The sequence below is a fragment of the Chelon labrosus genome (assembly GCF_963514085.1).
Source record: "Chelon labrosus genome assembly, chromosome: 15".
NCBI classification, from domain to species: domain Eukaryota; kingdom Metazoa; phylum Chordata; class Actinopteri; order Mugiliformes; family Mugilidae; genus Chelon; species Chelon labrosus.
This window is the reverse complement of record NC_140348.1, coordinates 7968611-7988669: the sequence shown is the minus strand read 5'-3', so window position 1 is coordinate 7988669 and position 20059 is coordinate 7968611. Positions and strand designations below refer to the sequence as shown.

Sequence of the window (20059 nt, the reverse complement as noted above, 5' to 3'; positions counted from 1 at the left end):
AACAAGATTTATTTTTTTTTTTTATACTAGCCTGTAATTTTAAACCTTACCTCATATTTAAGATTGATTTCGGTACTTTGAGGCATCAGCCAGATATCATTTTATTCCAGTATAAAAATACAACTGTGGAAACTTTCCAAGATATGTTGTCCAAAACTGGGTTTTATCCTCCTTTTGCGTGTCGTGTCAGTTGTTGCGTTGACACAGACACTAATAGTCAGAACAACAGTCCAATCAGAACAAAAAATGTCTTATGTGACCATTGTCTTATGAAATTCCTAATCTTTTAGACCTATGATCAGGCCATAGGTCTGAGAGATTAGGAGTTTCCAATTAGATAGAGAGGGCTTGAGCAAATCTTTGATAATCCGTTCAGTAGGAAAATATTAGCACCATGTAGTAACCATGAAATTGAAATCAGCGTATCTTTTTGGACATGTTTGCCCCACGTTGGGTGAATGTCGGGTGATGTGCTGGTATTCCCGAAGAAACAAAGCTGGAATCGATGTGAGCAGCACAGCTGAAAACATTAACCCATCCTGATAATCTTCTTCTATTGAAAGAATTTAGTGCTGCCAGGAAAGCTGATGGCAAAAAAAAAAAATACAAAAATTAAAAATCTTCTTCTACTATACTTAAGCTAGATTCTGAGCTCCAGAGTGGCCATAAAGTTGAGCAAGGTTTGATATGAGGTACGTATGATCTGAGAAATGGTTGGGAAACGGTATCTATGATGCCTTTATGAGTTTATCTCAACCAGCTACACTGAATTTATTTAATATCCATGCAACTCAATTACTCTGCCTGAGGCGCTTGACCTTCTTCATGAGGCAATATGCCAATAATCAATTTCTAAACATACATATTGAATATACGACACATATAACATTTCAATAAATGGCCTAATGAAAATGTCACTAATGTCTTTGAGCTTTTCCATGAAACGACTTCCAGACGCTGAATGTTTGACATGGTTGAGGAATTAGAAGCTTTAGTGAACATTAAAAAAGAATTAGAACGAGGCGAAACAAACATTTATGTCTGCAAAATGTGATCAGTTCTTAATAATAGAGACCGAAAAACAATCAGGGATACACTGGGAGGCCTGTAGCCCACATGGGACCTACAGCAGCGATATCGCAGGTGTATGTGTGCGTAACCTTAGGCGTTCCCATTAACCTCCATGAAGTCAGGATTATATGTATTAGTGAGCGGGCTGGATCTTATTAGAGGAGGCCTGGCTGAGCGCTGTCGGCCCATTGTTGTGGTTTCCCACAGTGGCCAACATCATTATCAGCTTTGTCTTATAAAACCACTGCATAAAACAGTGCACGCGCCCACACACAAACACACACCCACTTAGTACTCCCATGTGTAAACCTGTGTCACACATGCGTATCTGCACACGCTCGCTTAATAAAAACACACTCTTGCTGTGCGCGCCCACATGTGCTCTATACATTAAACAGCGACTTTTTGTGTATAATTTAATTTATTCCACACAAACATGCTGACACTCTTATGTCCATCCCCACAAGGACGTACCACGTACGTATGGATGCACACGCACACTGCTTTTGTTTAGTCTGTGACCGAAGTCCGCCCACAAGCGACCTGTTCTGCACAAACAGACCAGTCCCCAGTCTGAAAGGCCAGTTGTTTACACACACACACACACACACACACACACACACACACACACAACTATTAGATTTCCAAACTCCCATTTAAAATACACACACTCTCACATTCTGCTGCAAACATGTTATTTTTCGGAGACACTCAAAATGTTAGGATTACAATCACATCGATGCACACAAACAGAGATAAACATGCAGGTTTGTTCCATCACAGTGATGGTAATTGGACTCGGTTGCCCACTGCCTCCCTTCCTCCGAACAAACATCCACCAGCCGAGCTGCAGCGTTTTCTCCCTCAAACTCAAAATAAAGTGATGCTTCCCAAACTCGCATTTTCCGATCCAAATACGTCGTTAAGGCAGGTTGCTGAGAGGGGGGGAGTGACCGGCACTTCTGTCTGTGGGGCTCTACAACTTCCTGTGTCTGTTTGAGGAAGGGGGGAAAAGCACAAATATGTGCCGAGACATTGGCAAATAGATGCAATATGTGCGTACATTTAAAGACGGCGCGCAAGAGGGCTGTTATTTTAAGTTCTTCTATCGCAGGAGTCATGTCAAACAGAAAGAAAAATGTGTATATACAGTATATGTGTGTTTAAAATGGGAGTAAAACAGGTTTTATTTTGAAACGTCTCTCTGGGGTTGCAGGGAGTCAAAGCTTTAAACAGTCTCCCCCTTGTTTTTAGTGGCATGTTTGCTCAATCTCTGGCGCGAAACTGCCAGACTTCGCTGCCCATCTCTCGCTGTCCTCTCTCAGGCACGGTCATCATGGATCAGCGGGGATCGTCTAATCTAAAATAAATCCGCTCCTTAAAAAGGACTCACCACTTTTATGTTTCCCAGCGTCATGGCAAATATTCAGGGTCGAAAATTGCGGGAGCACCAGAGCCAAAAACCTGCAGAATCATTTATTTCTGTGAGGAGGCGAGTGTGGAAAATCATGACAACAGAAAACATGAACAAACTGGATGGACAAAAAGGAAAAGTCACCCAGAGATAGGGAAGGAAACTGTATTTCGGTACGTTCAGGTCACCAACTGGCAAAGGTGTGTGTTTGTAGTCATCTGAACTGTTTATTCCATTATATCCTATTTGTCTGGCACGTTCCAGGGAAGTTTTCTGCATTTTAGTGTGTCAGTGAAATACGTTATGACCCCTAGGTATGAAAGACAAAGGAGAGTTGAAACGGAGGGTGAGGGTGATGGAGAAGCGACCGAGTGGGGGTCTGTCACAGCTGCTCAGATGTTCACTTGTGTTTTTCTGGGCTTTTTAGCAAAGTCAGATGGACGGCGTCTCTGTGGAAACGCAGATGCACACATGTTGCGTACCCCTGAGTAATGTGTGTGCGTGAGGTTGTGTGTGTGTGTGTGTGTGTGCGTGTGTGTGCAGCCAAAATTCCTTTAGCGTCCTCGTGTGTGGACTTGGAAACATGCTAGTGTGATACATTTGTGAATGCTGTCATGCAAGTGTGAGACCGCCTCTGTCTGTGTGAGTGCGCGCTATGGTATTTCTATCCTTATCAGGGCCGGTTTCACTTTCACGATCTTGATAGTATTTTTGAAAAGTGAGCTTGTTTAGATTTGGTGTTTACGGGGTTAAATTAGGGATGTCCTGATTAGGTTTTTTTGCACCCCGATCCAATACGGAGTCTCAATGCAGTCTTGATTAAACAGAATCTCCTCCACTGGAGATTCATTTTCTCATCTTCCTTGTATTCTCCTAGATCACGCGTGCACAGCGCGGCCGTATTAAGTCCGATAAATTGAGCTGTCAAAGTTAACGTAGTGCGGGGAGGGTAGCTTGTACCTTGGCTCCAGAAACCTGTGTTCTCTACTACAGATTTGTTCTGGTCATCCAACGCCATAAACTCCCTAACCCTCTCTGGAATATTTTTCTCCTTGACACTGTCTCCAGGAAACTTTGCTCTTCTTTTAAACAAAGCTTTCGGTATATGTTGTCGTGGTCTCGGTGCAGCCTTTGCTGAGAGTGGTTCTGTTTTGTGATTCTAAATGTAGGTGACAAATGAAGTTGGTAGTACTGAATGACCATCTCCTACTTCCACCTCATCAAACAGCCATATAATTGCACAAGTTATTGCTGTCTGACTGACTTCAGCTTTGATGCCAATCGCCGCTAAAACAGAAGAAGAAGACGTTTTGATGCTGCAGGGACGTGGTTTTGGTTTATAGAAAACCTCGGGCCGAATCGGGACTTCCCTTAATGTGTTAGGTTATGTTAAGGGACTATGACTGCACTATATCAGTGAGGGCAAAAGTTCACACATGTATACAGAAAAAGACACTTTAATTTCTACTGAACTATCACATGTTACAAACACACAGCCCTTACTTACCCTTTATATGTGGTTAGTACATTAACATTGACAAAGAGGCACCTTTTACTAAAAACAATGTAGACTACTGTGTAATATCAAGCTCTCTTTCTCACAGAGCATCACCCACACACATACTGAGACATACAAATCAGCGCGGTGTGTATACACTATGGCCTCTTACTCTTTTTCACATGCACTCACTTGTCAGTACACACACACACACATCACTGGTCTGGAAACAATCTTCTCCACCCGTGTTAGTTACCCAAACATAGTGTCCCCATGGCAACGCGACGGCGTGCAGAATAGCCAGCGTGTTTGTCATGCAGAGGGAAGTGCGCGTGCGTGTTCACATATCGAGAGTTTGTGTGCGAGACGAGGAAGATATGAGGGCTGATGTAATGAAGCCGGTCTGTTATGGATAAAGTGTGCGCTACCTGCGCTGATGCACCGTCTGGACAGGGCTGTTTCACCGTGTAGAAATGTGAGAATGCGTGTTGTAAGTGTGCGCGAGCGTTTCCTCAGCAAGCTGGTCATCTGTGAGGTTTGCCAGTTCCAACAGAGGAGTCATCATTCTCCAACTGTGAGAAAAAAAAAGTGAAAGAAAAAAAAAGTGTCGATGGAGATTTTAATGACGGTTTTTATTCTCCTCCCACACTGTGAGTCATTTAAATTAGATCTCATTTAAAGTGAGCCGTCCATCACTGATGAAATGTTCTGAAATAGTGATGTGGTATTAGGTTAATAATGCAAGAGCATTTGTTCTGATTGCTGATTTGATTGGAATGGTTTAGGGCGTTTTTTTTTTTTTTTTTTTTGATGAGAAGATACAGCTCAGAGCCATATTCACATGGGTCCACTGTTGATTTGGGTCTCTCTGTGATTTGCGTTCATTTTAGAGGTCTGTGCTCTCAATCCTTTGCAAATCTGCCATGTCTGTTCTTGGTGAACAAAAACAAGATGGGTCATCTGAAAGTATTAGTTAGCAAAACTGGCATGTTGTACGTTGTAAATGAAGAACTGTTAACCAGTCAGCCTGAGTGAAACATGAAGACTCAAATGTGAGAGGCAGACTTACAGTTAAATGATCATAAGTGTTTTATTAATTGAGGTTGAAGTTGCAGTATTTATTTCCTCAGAGGGACTGTAAACGAGCCTTCGGCATCTCTACTCCATCAGCCGTGAGGTTAAGTGTCTTGCTCAAGGGCTCCACCTTGAGGCAGGGGAGGGTTTGACTTCTCCAGCTGCTGTGTGTGAACAGACAGCCCCGTTGGCCGTGAGCTTCTGACCGGCAGAAGGTGTCTGCCTGCCGTTAAGGGACAATGATAGATGGACTAATCCCTCCAGTGCGTTCAGTTGACCCCTGATATTTGAATGTGTCTGTGTGTGTGTGTGGACGTTTGCTTATGATATTTTAATGGTTTGACCTTTGCTGCGTTGGTATTGTGCAGTTGACAGATTGACCTGTGATGTTCCTGTGTATGACTGGATGATTAGCAGGCTGCTGTGTGTCTCCTATCAGGAATGGAAAATGCTGTGAAGGCTGCCAGTGGGTGAAAAACGGATTAACTCGTGCTATTACTTGTATTTACTTGAGCATTGTCATTTTCGGACGTTGTGTATTGCTAATTATTATTAATATCATAACATCACAATTACATCCATTCTACAAAATTAGAACTTTAAAGCCCCATTCACATATAAAGCAATTCACTAGTCATCCATCTCTTCATAGCTGACAGTTAATCGCTTGTGGACTTTCCAGGCCCTGGTTGTCTACCTCGGTAACCGTCTTGTATATTTTCCACGTCAAATGTTTCAGATTGAAACAAATAGAATATAAAAATATTGCGAGTGCATGGACGGAGTTAGATATCTTTGTTTGAAGAGAAAATACCATCAGAGATACCGTCGCTCTGTCTTGGCTCACCTTAAAGGGGAACTACCGTTTTTTAAAACCTTGACCTTATTTCTGGCATAAAATACGATCGTTTACTCACCCATATAACTTTGGTGTTATTTGGAGACCTTCGGAAGATATTTAGCACTCCGTATATCCATGTAGTGGTAGTGACTGGGGCACCGAAACGCAGCCTCTAAATAACGCATTATCTGCCTCGAAACTCGTTCATTTCACCAATATCTTGTTATGATACGCTAGTGCTATTCCCCGTTGAGTCTGGAGTTACCTGTTATCATCATCCGGGGTCTGTAGATTGACCTACTAACCTCTGACCTGGATGATGTCATCTCTGAGCACCACGCGCACCCAGCGCAGCTTGTTTACCTGTAATTTGCTACTGCTAGTTTTTTGCCGCATGGCTGAATATTTTTCCGATTCTGAGGTTGTGGACGACGACTTTGTTTATGATGGACGCCCTTACCGTTTTGAGTATACGGATGAGGAGCTCATTGACAGGAGGATGCAGAGGCAGAGAGAGGAACAGCTGGCCAAAGAACAACAAACCGTTACACGTCCGCGAATAAATAACAGGGAATAGCACTAGCGTATCATAACAAAATACTGGTGAAATGAACGAGTTTCGCGGCAGATAATGCGTTATTTAGAGGCTGAGTTTCTGTGCCCCAGTCACTCCCACTATATGGATATATGCGGTGCTCCACTGGATCTAAATATCTTCCAAAAGACTCCAATTAACACCAGAGTTATATGGGTGAGTAAACGATCATATTTTACGTCAGAAATAAGGTCCAGGTTTTAAAAAACGGTAGTTTCCCTTTAAGCTACAAGCCCGCTATGGTGGCATGGTGGATTTGATGGTTGGAAATAAAGTTTCCTTGTGGTAAATGTTTAATGAACTCTGTCAGTCAGCTCTAGCAGTCACTCCTGTTGGTTTCTACCACAAAGTTGAGATTAGCTCAACTTGGTGCACCACTTTGTGTCGCCAAAGGTGTTTTCACCTGTCATTGCTCCAATGGTTTTAATCAATAGGCATGATCTCTTGTTGCTGCTAGTCTGTTCCTGTGTGTATGCCCCTTAACTTTAAAACTTAAACAGATTAAACTGAGAATACTTACCTGAGTGCGGTTTGAATGCTAATTTAGTAGCACTGTAGTGCTACATTGGTGAATATCTGAATGCAATCCAGACCGTATGCAAGAGGCAAAATGCAAACCACCACGTACCTTTTACTTTTCAACCAGCAGCTCAGTTGACAGCGCATGGATTCAAATGTAACTCTGCAAACATGACTCTGGCTCACAATTCAACACAGGTTGCAGGCCTGTGATTAGAGATAACGCTTATATAAGCTGGTGCGTGTGTGTGTGTTCCCATTTGTCACCCTATAGGCCAGATTATGACTACTCTCTCAGCTGTCATTGTTATTGCCTGTGGTGGATTTGGATCAGAATACTGGCTTCGTTTCCAGGCCGGGAAGACAACATAAACACATGAATATGTCCGCAGGCACTTATTTCACACACACACACTCAAATACTGTATACACCGTTCCATAGCCATTGCGACCTGGAATATTAGTTGCCCTGCCAAATACAACCAAGGCCAACTGCCACAATAAATACACACGGTCGCACACACTCTTTCCACGCTGGCGCATTTGGTTGGTCAATACTTGCTGCTGCACTTATTGGTTTATCTGTATGAACTCGGCTGCAGAGAAAGAAATCATCGGCTTGTCTTTGTTCATCGACAGAATGCCTCTGGAGTTAACCGGGTGCTTTACTGCAGTTTCGTTGTAATATATCATGAATTGACTGGTTTATATGGAGAACATTTACTTTAAATGTGTCTTGCATGTAGATAATGTGCTATTGTGTCAAAGAGGAGACATTTGTGGTGCTGATATGTTGCATCTCAGAACAAGATAGAATTGGAGACGTTGAGAGGCGTTCTTGGATTTAGCTATGCCTCATCTTGCATGTGTTTCTGACCTGTTTGTGCTGGTTTAGATCACAAGTCAGAGCTGGTCTTATTAAACATTTTAATTGGAAGGATTGATAACAGCAGCAGACATACCTTTCTGTCACCTCTTCATTGTTATTTTCCTGCTCAGCCTTTTGTTTCTTCTGTCTTTGGATGATTCCTTATTCTTCTAATGTCTCAAGCTTGTCTGTATGCCGATCTGGTCAACTTCACAACAGTATGTGTCACAGTGAATTCAGCCAAAAATGAGGTGAAAGCTGCGTGCTTGCGAAAGCACACTTTCTAAATTTCTTATAGGCTCCCATCACCTTTAACTGCAACCCTCTGCAGTATATTTAGATGAAAACTCAGTTCTGTATTTGGCTGAATCACCTGTGAATGTTCCTGGTTTCCCACAGGCACCAGGGCAATGAGCCTCCTCTTTTTCTCTATAAATGTAAATGAATACTTCAGTGGATTATGTTTTGAAATAGTCTCATAAAAGTGGAAAGCAATGTGTTCTAAAATACTGCATTGCAAACCTGCGTGATGCTAAAAGTCAATTGGTTGTGTGTCAAATTTTCATCATCGTGATCATGATTGCTCGCTTACCAAAACGCCTAACAGAGTTGATAACCTCTCCAGTCACTGCCATGGTTCATTTAGCCTTCAGCGATCAGGTTTCAGCTTTTTTTAAAAGAAAAAGGGCCTGATATCAGACCAGAGAGGAAGATTGAATTGAGCTTTGCTCAGGACTGCAGGCTGGCAGCGTGATGAGTTTATCAGATCAATCTTGTCAGGCTGATGTGAGCTTCTCTGATAACATCAGAGATTAGTCTGACATCAGAGGTGGAAATACAAAAACTTTTATCAGTCTTAAAAGCAAAACAGCCTCAGAAACTGGCTCCTAAAAAAGTAATCTAATAAATAGAGAGGTGCTTGTGGGAAAACAAAATGCTTCTCTTCTCTGTTTCCACTTGGTTTTCCAGTTCCAGCCTTTTCTTTCCTCACCTTTCTGCCTTCTCTTCTTCCCTCCTCCTCTTTTCCTCCCTCCCTTCTTCCTCTTCCTCCTCCTCAGTAAAACCATCAAGGTGAAAATAATTGACGACGAGGAGTACGAGAAGAACAAAACCTTCTACGTAGAGATTGGAGAGCCTCGCCTGGTGGAGAACAATGACACCAAAGGTCAGGAAGAGGGTGAGCCTCGTAAACGTTGACCCCTTGACCCCAAAGAGCCCGCCGCACTGCAGACGCTGCATGTTCTCAACACATGGAGACACAAAGGAGGAGATTTTGATTCACACCTTCTTCCTTTCTTGCTCCTCCTGTTCTCCTCCTCCTGATGTGCCCTTAAAAGGACAGAGTGAACATGCAGCGGTCTGTGGGTCACCTCATCTCACCACATCCACTACTCCACCTCGTGTGTGTGTGTCTGTGCTTTTTATTTTGTTTGGATACCTTGCCATGTGGTTTGTTTATCATGCATGCATTCACCACCTCCCTCTATGTGTGTTTGTGTGTGTGTGTGTACGTGTGTTGTCCCATACAGGAAGACCATAACGGTTAGGATCTTAGACCGGGAGGAGTACAATAAGCAATCCTCCTTCTACGTTCTGCTTGAACCCCCCGAATGGAGACGAAGCGGGAAGGAACGGACAGGTGTGACAACCAATCAGCACTGAGAATGCACTTTTTTTTGGGGTCTTAGTGGGTCTAGAGTCAGCAGGCCTTTCTCATTATCACACAACATTATTCACACAACATTTTCCTTTTGCTAGTTCTAGCTGCTTTTTTAATTAAGCCTCACAAAGGTGCAGCTGCACACGTGTGTCTTGATTTCATACCAAGTCTAAGCAAGGTGTGAATATGTAGAGAGTTCACACTGGAAAACTGACCGAATGAAAACACGGTTGTTTTAAGATATTCTGCCAAGGAGAGGATGGAGCTGCTCCCAGCTGGAAAAATGAAAAGTAACTGTGGGTGGTGGTGGTGAAACGGCTCCAAAACATGTAAGAAAACAACAAAAAATAACTATTAGATTTGTTGAGAGAACTGTCTTATTCAGTTGGCAGTGGTATTCTAATGTTAGAGAGTGTTTTATGATGCAGCAAGTTTTGAAATATTCCCTGTCAATAGGACATTTACTCAGTACTTTATATAAAATTGTTTGGTAACTCTAATTGTCTGAGATGCTCCGTTTTCATCTTGGCAGAGATTACACATAAAAACTAAACAATCATCCAGGGCATGACTACAGCTTAGAGGATGCAAAGTGTCACATTTCATCTCTGACAAGGACACTCTACCATTGGCAACCCTGTAAGACATTAAATCCAAGCATCACTTGCACTTATATTTCTTATTTGACAGTCGCATAGCTGCCTCCCCGTGTTCGCTCATGTTTTAAGAGGCCTGTTGACTTAAGATTCAGGTTGCACAAACACTGGAGCGATTCGGCTGATCCCTCCTGTACTCTGTTTTTCCTGTCTTTTTTCTTCTGTCCCTCCTCTGCTTCTCTTCAGAGGTATGTGCAGAAAGCTTAGGGGGAATCACACCTGTCCTCTCCTTTCTTCTCCTTTGCCTTTGCCTTTCCTCTGCTCAGCCAGCCAAGAGCTTTTAATACATTCAGCTCTTTTTTCGCTGCTGGTCTTTGAAAATGTCACAGCTGCCCTTAAAGTGTGCACACACAGCCGGATTATGGATCACTGAGACAAAAAATACATATACCGAGAGGGTGTTCACTGTGGGTTTGGCACTCATCTCAGTAGTATTAAACAGCTAAATGTTGCCGCCTAAATTAAAAAATTAACATCAGTTTGTTTAATGGGAGTGCTGTGACTAAAGCACAGCAATGTCACTGTGCTTTTGTCAGTCAGTAAGAAACATTATTGTTATCATGACAACACTGCTGCCATTGTCAACAAAGCTTTAGCCTAAGCTGTATAATCACTCTGGACTTTTTTCAGACAGAAAAAGAAGAGCAAACCGTACGAAAGTTTGCACAATACAAAGTGCTGAGATAATATAGATGGATGGAGGGATAGATAGAAACGTCTTCCACGTCTTGAAATCTTGATCAAGAAGGCACTGTACTAATACGACTCGATCATCCAGCCACAACAATTCAGCAGAAACAAATGAAGGTGAAGGCCTTAAATTTCAGTGTTTCCCACACATAGACGAATCTGTGGCAGTGCGCCACAGATTCAACTCCGACCGCCGCAGATTCAACACCGACCAAAAAAAATAATAATAATAATAGATTCAACACCGACCGTCACATATTGCGTTTCGTTATTCTTCGTTACTCTTCCGTGCACACACACTGTCTGTCTGGATTAGAGTGCGGATTGGGCCGCATTTTTCTGTCCGAGCGTCCGACAGAGCAGTAACCGAACCCGACCCGAGCCCGACAGGCATTAAGATATTTATGTCCGAGCCCGACACAGTTAAAATCTATTTTTTTTCTCATACTAATGACACATGCACTTTTTTGTGTGGAAAGCCCGCTTTTATTAAGCAACTGTAGGAAGGCGTTCGGAAATGTCAACAGATGAGCGCATCAGCGCACACGGGGCAAAAAGCGCCGTTATAACACAGGCGCACACATGTAGCTTAATACGCACATCTTTCGTTGTCCTGGCTAGTTTGACACATTTCCGCACACAGGAAGACCAATTTGGGGTAATATTTTTAATACATTTATTTTAATCACAAAAACGAACTTTTGCATCAAGTGAAACAGGCCCATTGGCTACCTACATAAAGGTAGCCGAGCATCCTTTCTAAATATCTGTCCGAACTCGGGTATCCATCCTCTAGTCTGGATCATCTGTGTCCTCATGCACATACCCTATCCAATCTTTTCATTCCCCAATCCCCCCCCCCCGGCCAAACCTCCACCTCCAACCAACCCCCCCCCCCCCCGTCGACCACCACACATTGCTTTCAAATCTGTGGGAAACACTGAATTTCAATTGTAAACATGTGATTTGAAGTCATATACAATATGCTTTGTATAGGCACAGTACTGATGTGTTGCACTACTATCTAAAAAAATCAGTGGCTACGTATTCATGGTTGCTAGTATTTCACCAATAATCAGTATAGTAGGCCAATAGGAATAAAAATACCTTGTGTAACCACCTAATCAGAGCAAAAAAAAAAAAACAAGTTTTTGAAAAGATGACCGAATCAGAAATTGATTAAAAACGGCGGTCCGCCTGGGCCGTCTTCTAAAATTGAATGAATCCAATGTTGTCAAAAGCAGACAATGTTGTCGAGCAGATTTGACGTTCCACAGTGGCCCTAACCGCTTTACGCATGTCAAAAAAAGTTCTATTTTTCTTAACGTTTGGAGGCATTTAAAATCATAGATTAGATCGCATTATTTAGTGTCCATGTGACCAGATGAATTGGAATCTCCAATCCTAATGATTTCTCTCAGGTTGAAGAAATAATGTCTTGTATAAAGTGCAGTGCAAACAGTGAAAAGCAATGTAGCATATTTACCAGTTTCTTGACTGTATGTCACACATATTTTATATTATCATATATTTCCTATAATGATTATGACAAAATGAATGATGTTATCAGATGTGCATGTTCGTGACTGGCCTCAGTCTCTGCATCTGTTTTCCACTTTGTCGTCTCATCTCAGCTCCACATCTCTATTTTCCTTTTACGATCTGACCTGGAGTTGTAAAGATTTTCCACTAGTTATTTATAGCCTCAGACACACACACATTTTGCAGCGTTTTTTAATATTCACTTTGACTTAATTAGACATTGCTGTTCAAAAAGAAGCGATCCACAAACCAAATTCATGTTAATGAGTTTGAGGTACATCAGCCCATCATGGTTTTCAGGTCGATGTCTAAAAGGAGTTTTATGCCCTTAAACTCATTTCAGCTCTTCTGGGTACACTCATTAAAAGTAGCCCTATCTATGTCTCTGTTACACACACACACAGACACACACACCCATACACATGCAGAGAGAGAGAGAGAGAGAGAGAGAGAGAGAGGGAGCGTGTTAATGGCAGTGTGTGTTTGCCAGGCTTCCACAGTGTTTATAGTGATGAGGGGATCAAAGACAAGGGCTGGATATCGCATTATCACAGTCAGGAGATCAAACACACCTTCGGGACACACAGACACACACTCGCACAGTTCAGAGGCTGCACTGGCTTTGTGTGTTTAATGAGTGTGTTTTATGAACTGATCTGCTGGTTCACCATGCTAAATGAGCCCTGCGCAGATCTTTATGGCTTTAGCTCCTGACTGTGTGTGTGTGTGCACGCGCGCGCGCAAATGTCTGTTTGTGCATCTTATCATTGTGCGCTTGCTTGTTCATGCACGTGTCCGTCTTCTGTGTGTACAGGATGTGTGTGTTCAAGATAAACCCTCAGTCGTCAGGGTTTTTTTTTTTTATTTGGACAAAGAGCTTCCTAAAGTTCCTGTTCTCTCACATGAAGGGTAGACAGGTCAATTGACCTTTGGCTAAGCCCCGCCCTAGAATGTAGATTGACCAATCACAGCCAAGAGAGCTGCCACAGGGGTCCGACACTTTTTCCACAGCGCTCCATTGACTTTAACGCAGGCGTCTCATATTTTCGGTCTCGGCAGGCTATACTGTCGGTATATATCCAGCATCCAGGGTATGGATAAGCCCAATGATGTGCGCGCAAAACCCTGTGGAGCTAACCAAAACATCACCGTTACAGCTTAAGTTGCATAGTTGTTGATACGCTAGCACACGCTGAAGAAATACAACGTTATACGTGCGTAACGTTAGTCCGTTTGCTTCGTAATAACGATTATAGAAGTGAATAGAGACGTACCCAGCTTTGCATGAACAGTGTTGCTCCTTGATATTGATACCAGAGCCTTATAGATAACCAGAAAACCACAGCCCAGAAGAGAATGTCGGACGTAGCAACAGTAACTAAGGGGGGCGGGGCTTAGCCAAAGGTCAATTGCCAGTGATTCCTAAAATGACGTATGATGCGTATGATTGATTAAACGTGTGGGTTAGGGCTGTCAATCGATTAGAATATTATATCCCAATTCGTGGCATTTCCATAGTTAAAAATACACTTAGCTGTAAATGAATCTTTTTTTTTTAGTTCTCCAATGGTGGCTCCGTTCAAGTCAACATAAAATACAGGTGGCTTTGATTTTGACAGGAAAGCACACAGACAGGGATTTGGGGCCGAGCTTGCCATTCACAAGACATTTTCTTTGTTTCTGCTTGGGGATGTTTGTTTCTGCTTCCTGACGTTCCAAACTACGGGTTGGCCTGAAGGTCAGATATGTGTGTTTAAAGCAGATGTGTCAAACATAAAGCCTGAGGGCCAAAACCAGCCCGCCAGAGGTTCTAATATGGCCCATGGCATGAAATTGTCAAGACTTTAACTAGATTTTTTTAATTAACTGCTGTTCCTAATTTGTCCACTCTTTTAGTAAGAGTAATGGACAGAACACAACACCCAGAACTAAACAGCAGACAGCAATGTGCTGAAATTGCACTTATTTTTCATAAAATGACAGGTTCTTCACTAAAATGAAGGGAAACATTTGAATTTGTGCTATTATGTCACTGGTCTGGCCCACTTGAAATCAAATGGGGCAGTATTTAAACAAAAATGTGGGACACCCCTGGTTTAAAGGAATATGTGTTAATGACTGCTTATAAATTCGAATGAGGAAGAGAGATGGATGGCAGCATAAGGCTAGACTTTCAGCAAGGAGAGTGGGCTTTGTGTTCAATGTCGGCCTATTACTTTTTTACATAACTGAGTTATTATTCCCATTTGGGATTAGGTTTAGGTACTATATTTACCTTTTAATAAAAAGTTTGTGGTTTGGTATAAAATAGACCCTTTAGCAGTGTTAAACACATGTTAAAAAGAAAACCTTCAAATTTGGCCACTACTGCTGTTTTTGTGGTGGCAATGTCTGCAAAAGTGGCGCCATTCCGTCGCTCCCCTGTGATTTTTTTAAATGCTTCTCATTAATAAATTTGGGGACATTATTTGGAGAAACGTGGTGCAAAACCCGTTTGTGCCATTACTATTTTTGGTTTTATATTACCAGTAGCATTTCAGTGGGTTTCAGCAAATATAGACCCAGGCCATGTGCTTCCGGGGATTTGACATTTCGGTCATATGTCGTAACCAGTGAAAGAGAAGTGGTTGTACCTAAACCAAATAATTTCAGATAGTTGAGTTAAATGTAGACTGAAGAAAGCTGGTCCCTCACTCTGACCACTTTCATACCAGATGCTGCTGCTGAGACTTGAGGGTAGCTGTCATATTGGCACACGAAGCAGATATGGTGCACAGAAAGACGGACTGAATGAAGGCATTACGAAGAATCAGCATCAACCTCTGGGGCACTCTGAAAAGCCTTAGGCTGTAGAGGAAGTATGTTTTCATTTGTTAACATCAATGCGTATACTGTACCCATACATTTATTACCAGGTCTGGAGGTTTTGACTACAGCTAATAACTCAAGCAGCAGCATGTGTTTCCTATAAAATTAAAAGCAGCAGAACCTTCATGCTCATACGTGCGTGGCTAGTCGTTACCAGACAAACATAATTCATCTATTTATTCCATTTTAATTTTACAGCAGACAGCCAAATTTGTGAAAATACACTGACCTGATAAACCTGTGTTAAAAGACATGTGAATTTTTAATGCAGCTGCGCTTTTGTTTCATTCTCGCGCAGAGACCACTACAGAGAGACTGTGAAGTGTGGAATTGATTTTCTCAATTTTGAACAATCCAGCAAATTTCAAGTAGGTTTTTAAGCCTCCTGCCCCTGAGACGGCTGCTGAATAGAGACCAAAAGAGCCACGTTCACTCTCAAGCCTTGATTAATGTGTGAGTTGTGCCTTCAGATGTAAGAGACCAGAAAAAAAAAAAAAAAAAAAAAAAAACAGCTTTAACATCTAGGAAGTGTTGGATAGAGAGAACAGAGGGAGTTTTTTTTTTTTTTTGGAACCCGTCAGTTTTATCTTTTATCAAATCTGTACTTTAAATATTAGATGAAAATAAAGGGCTTTTTTTGGTTGTTCGTTTAGCTGTGTTTCACTGTGAGAGCGCTGACTAAACAAGCTCTGCATCTGTCACTTGCTATACAGAAACAAAGAGTTAGACATTGTGCTTAGTTAGAAGATGGGTAGGGAAACCCATGTAGCTGTTTGACTTTAAAAATAAGTAGAGATTAATGGTCACAGTTTACATCATATTGTTAAGCCTAAAGTATAAATTATCCTGCGTAAGCATTTCAGTTTAACTACTACACTAAATCTTACGCATTTAGTATTAAAGCATTGTGGAATATGGTCAATTTGCCTCTTATTAATAGTACCAAAAATCAGTTCAAGACCTAGGTCTTTTCATCAGCCAGTCTGCTCCGAGTTCATGGAGCCGCTGCTCATTTTCTCCCAGACTGAATGATATGTGATTTGCTCTTCCACCTGTGAACTTGTTTGCACAGGTTGTGATTGTCCAGTCATCAGTCACGGTATTGTTGATGATACCGAGGGTCAATTTTTCTTGTTTCAAAATAGAAAATGCATCTCTGATTCTCTCTGAAGGTGTTCTGAGCGATAACATCTTTTATGCAGGAGATTTCCTCTCTGGGGGTAAAAGGCTAAATTCACTTGAGGCTTTTGAACTTTCCGGAAGAACCTCTGATATGTCCGGTTTTTGATTTGGTCCAAAGCAGCCTCAGGATGGCAAGGAGGCAGAGGAGAGTTCACGGCAGCCTGTGAACCTCCAACTGTCATAGCAGAATAGTGAGGAAGGGATAGTGCTGAGAGGGTAAACAGCTGAAAACACACACGCCCCGCAGAGGGCGATGACCCCGTGTCCTAATCCACACGCAGCATCAAGCGTGCATGACACACACAATATACACTCACAGAGTGAAACATACATTGCCACATGTGCCCACACAGATGGACGCACACGCTTATGTATATGTGTGTGGAGATCGGTGACAGATCTCGTCTGACAGCTGTGCCATCCTCCTTCTCTTTATGTCCTCTCTCTGGCCCCTGTTTGCATGTGCGTGTGTTTAGTTATGCAACCGTACATAGCATCCTTATTAACCCTGGCCTTGATTAACCCTGGCCATGTGTCCAAACAACATAAATTAATTGGAGACACAATAAGCCGTTTGTCATGCCAGTCAGAGTTTGTGTGTGTGTGTGGGTTTGCCTGCCTTCCTCCATATTTAGTTTGATCATTAGCATGTACACTATATACCAATTTGTAGCTTTCCTGCGGCAATATAAAGCTCTGATTAATGATAACAGAACATTAATCATGTGTTGTTTTTGTGAATTTCATTTCTTGCATATGCTAATATACTATACTAAATAGTCTAAATAAATAAGTAGATGGTGGAATAGGCAGTTACCTTGATTAGATTAGATCATTACATCAATTAGGACTTCCTGGGCTTTATTGCATTTGAAGAATTTGCTGGACGCAGTTGTGAAACTAAAATTTGTTCTATTTTACTGTACAATCCGCTGAAAATCTCTATTATTTTGTCAGTAAGAAGTAAAATACTGCAAGTTAAAGATCACAGTTATTAAAGAGGGCCAATTATGTTTTTTTCTTGTTCTCTTAATTTCAAATAATAAGATAAATATATGTAAAACTAGTCCCTGTGAGCAAAAGGCTCTGGAGTCAACTAAAGTCAGCCATCTGCTACAGTCACAGCATGCCTACAGAGATAATCTCCAGTCTTTCTTCTTGGTAAATGTATGTACAGATTCCCACAAAACAGTCTGACTCAGTGGTGTGACAGGCTTTGAATGTACTCCAGCCTGCACTTTGTCATATTTAACGCCACTCAATAAGCAGGTAATGAGTGTTATATTTACCAAACAGAGACATCCTGCGGTTAGTGGCTTCAGAGGGTGAGGATTTCTTTTTCCTGAATTTTCTTTTCTGCTTCCTATGCCTCTTTCTGTTCTAACTGTAACACCATCATCCTACTCAACCACTCCCTCTTCTTCCAAATTCTCATCCTCGGCTCTCCGCTCCTTTTTCTTTTTATCCAGCTTCTCTTTCTTCTCTTCCTTATCTTTAACCATCTTGTGACAATTCAATGTTCTGCTGGATGTTACTTAGACATGTAGCACCCACCTAGACCAGGCCAGGCACCCCCACCCCATAGCAACGACACTCCTTGATGGCAGCAGCCATCCACAGCAGGATGCAGCCTGACACAGACACACACACAAAAAAAAACGGTTTAGAAACAACTCAAAAAACATGAAGAACAGCACAAGGTGTTGACCAGGCCTCCAAATTCAAAAGATCCCAAACTGATCAAGTATCTGTTGGATGATCTACAGAGGCCCCTCCCCTCAACCCATAGGACCCAAAGGTTCCCGATAACAACATTGTGTTGCCAGACACCACAGGACACCCTCAGAAGACCCATGTCCATTCTCTGAGGAGTCACAACTGTAGCCGAGCAAATTAATCAGGCATAAAACTCCTAATAAGGTAGCAGGGAAAAGAAAAAGAAACCGTATGGCCCTAATAAGATAAAAAAGTTTCCTGCCACAATAAAACAGCTCAAGTGAAAATATTCCCAAACAAGGTCAGTGCAGACAAGCAATTCTCTGTCAGTATGTGTTTGGACACAGATCAGAAGAAATGATGGCTGTAACAATCAGTTAAGCTGCCATGGAAGTGTGTCAGTAGTGGTTGTTACTGGCAACGGAACGTTCAATTGAAGACCTCAGAAATCACTCCCTTCACTCATCCACTACTTCCTGCTGAATATAATTCAACTGTCATTTTGGCTTTTGTAAAATGCCATGCATTGCATTGTGGGTAGATGATACTTTTTTTCCTTCCATCATGAAATGTTTGAAGGCATAGAGAGTTAGGCCTAACACAGCCAGGATTGCCAGTTCTTCATCACTCTTCCTTCTTCCTCCCGCCTATTTTTCCTATTTTATTTTTGGTTGGTGACAAACCCATCCCCTTAATATGATGAAGATTTCCTTCTCTTGACTATCCTTGTCTTCCTCTTGTCTTACTGCCTCTTTGTGCTCCGCCATCATCTTCCTCAACTACCCCTTCCCTTTCCCTCTCCTGTCTTCTCTTATGGGCAGACACAGTTTGTTAAGCCTTCCCAAGTCTTCTACATATCCTATTCTGCTTCCTTCTGTGAGACTCTCCAAAAGTTTGACACTTCCTCTCCCTCCTCCTCCTTCCCTTGTCCCCCGCTGTACTGCTTAATCCTGTCAAAGACCCTGTCTTCTCCCGTCTCCTCCCTGTCCTCTTCCTCCTTCCACCTGCTCATCTCACCCTTGACACAGTGCAGAAGTTTATCCCCTCTGCTCCTCCCCTTGTCTTTTGTACGGTGACAGTTTGCAAAGATATCCCTCCTCCTCTCCTCCTCTCCTTCCTCTGCCTCCTCTAATGAAACCTCAGTCCATCACATTTTCCTCTTAACCCATTTTTCCTCTACCCATGGTGCTTCTCAACCACTTCCTCTCCCTCTGCCTTCCTTCTTCCATTCCTTCTAGTGAACTAGACTCTCAGTCAGCGCATGACAAGGAGTGAAATCGCACATACACACTGAACACATGCTACGTCATGTCAGCATGTATTGATCAGTGTTTCATCTAGACAAAGATATACTCCTCTAATGAAGTAAGCAAACTTGAATTAAGTTTGTAAAACCTACATCCCCACTGTTATTACTCACATGATAAAATTTTAAGTTCAGTGATTAGATTTTTCTTGCTAAAAGGAAACTTTAAATTACCTAAAAGGTTAATGTACTCCGTGTTTAATTATGTACTTCGAGTTTGAACTGATGATTTAACCAGTAGAGTTTCACCCTGATTATAGTGCTCCAACTATGAGGTGAAAAAAATGGAGGTTATGAAAAGCATTTGTTATTTTTAACAGAAATAGCAGTAATGACAATGGGAGGAAGACGGCGTCCACCAGTGATCCATGCTCATGTGTTCTCAGTGGGAATACCAAGAAAGCAGGGTGTTGTCAGGGATGCTTACAAAATAAGTGATGTGCTCTTTGCTGGTTTTCTCAGCCAGTTGATTCTGAACTGAAACTAAATTGGGAAAGATGCGTTAGGGCGAAATTGAAAAGTATGAATACAGATGGGAAATTTTAATAGTGAGAAGAAG

General features: G+C 42.0%; 1 protein-coding gene across 10 annotated transcripts in view; it reads left to right on the top strand.

Annotated features, from left to right (window-relative positions):
• Positions 1-20059, top strand: part of slc8a1b (solute carrier family 8 member 1b) — a gene marked incomplete at its 3' end in the record, with an annotated part of 114105 nt that overhangs the window by 67323 nt on the left and 26723 nt on the right. For 4 of the 10 annotated variants that reach the window (XM_084561540.1, XM_084561537.1, XM_084561535.1 and 1 more), the window contains exon 4: positions 8939-9066. In XM_084561540.1, the coding sequence (XP_084417666.1) occupies positions 8939-9066 (128 nt within the window). Of the gene's footprint in view, positions 1-8938; positions 9067-9409; positions 9520-20059 lie in introns of all 10 variants that reach the window. The other 6 variants (XM_084561539.1, XM_084561538.1, XM_084561534.1 and 3 more) reach the window with 4 other exon arrangements.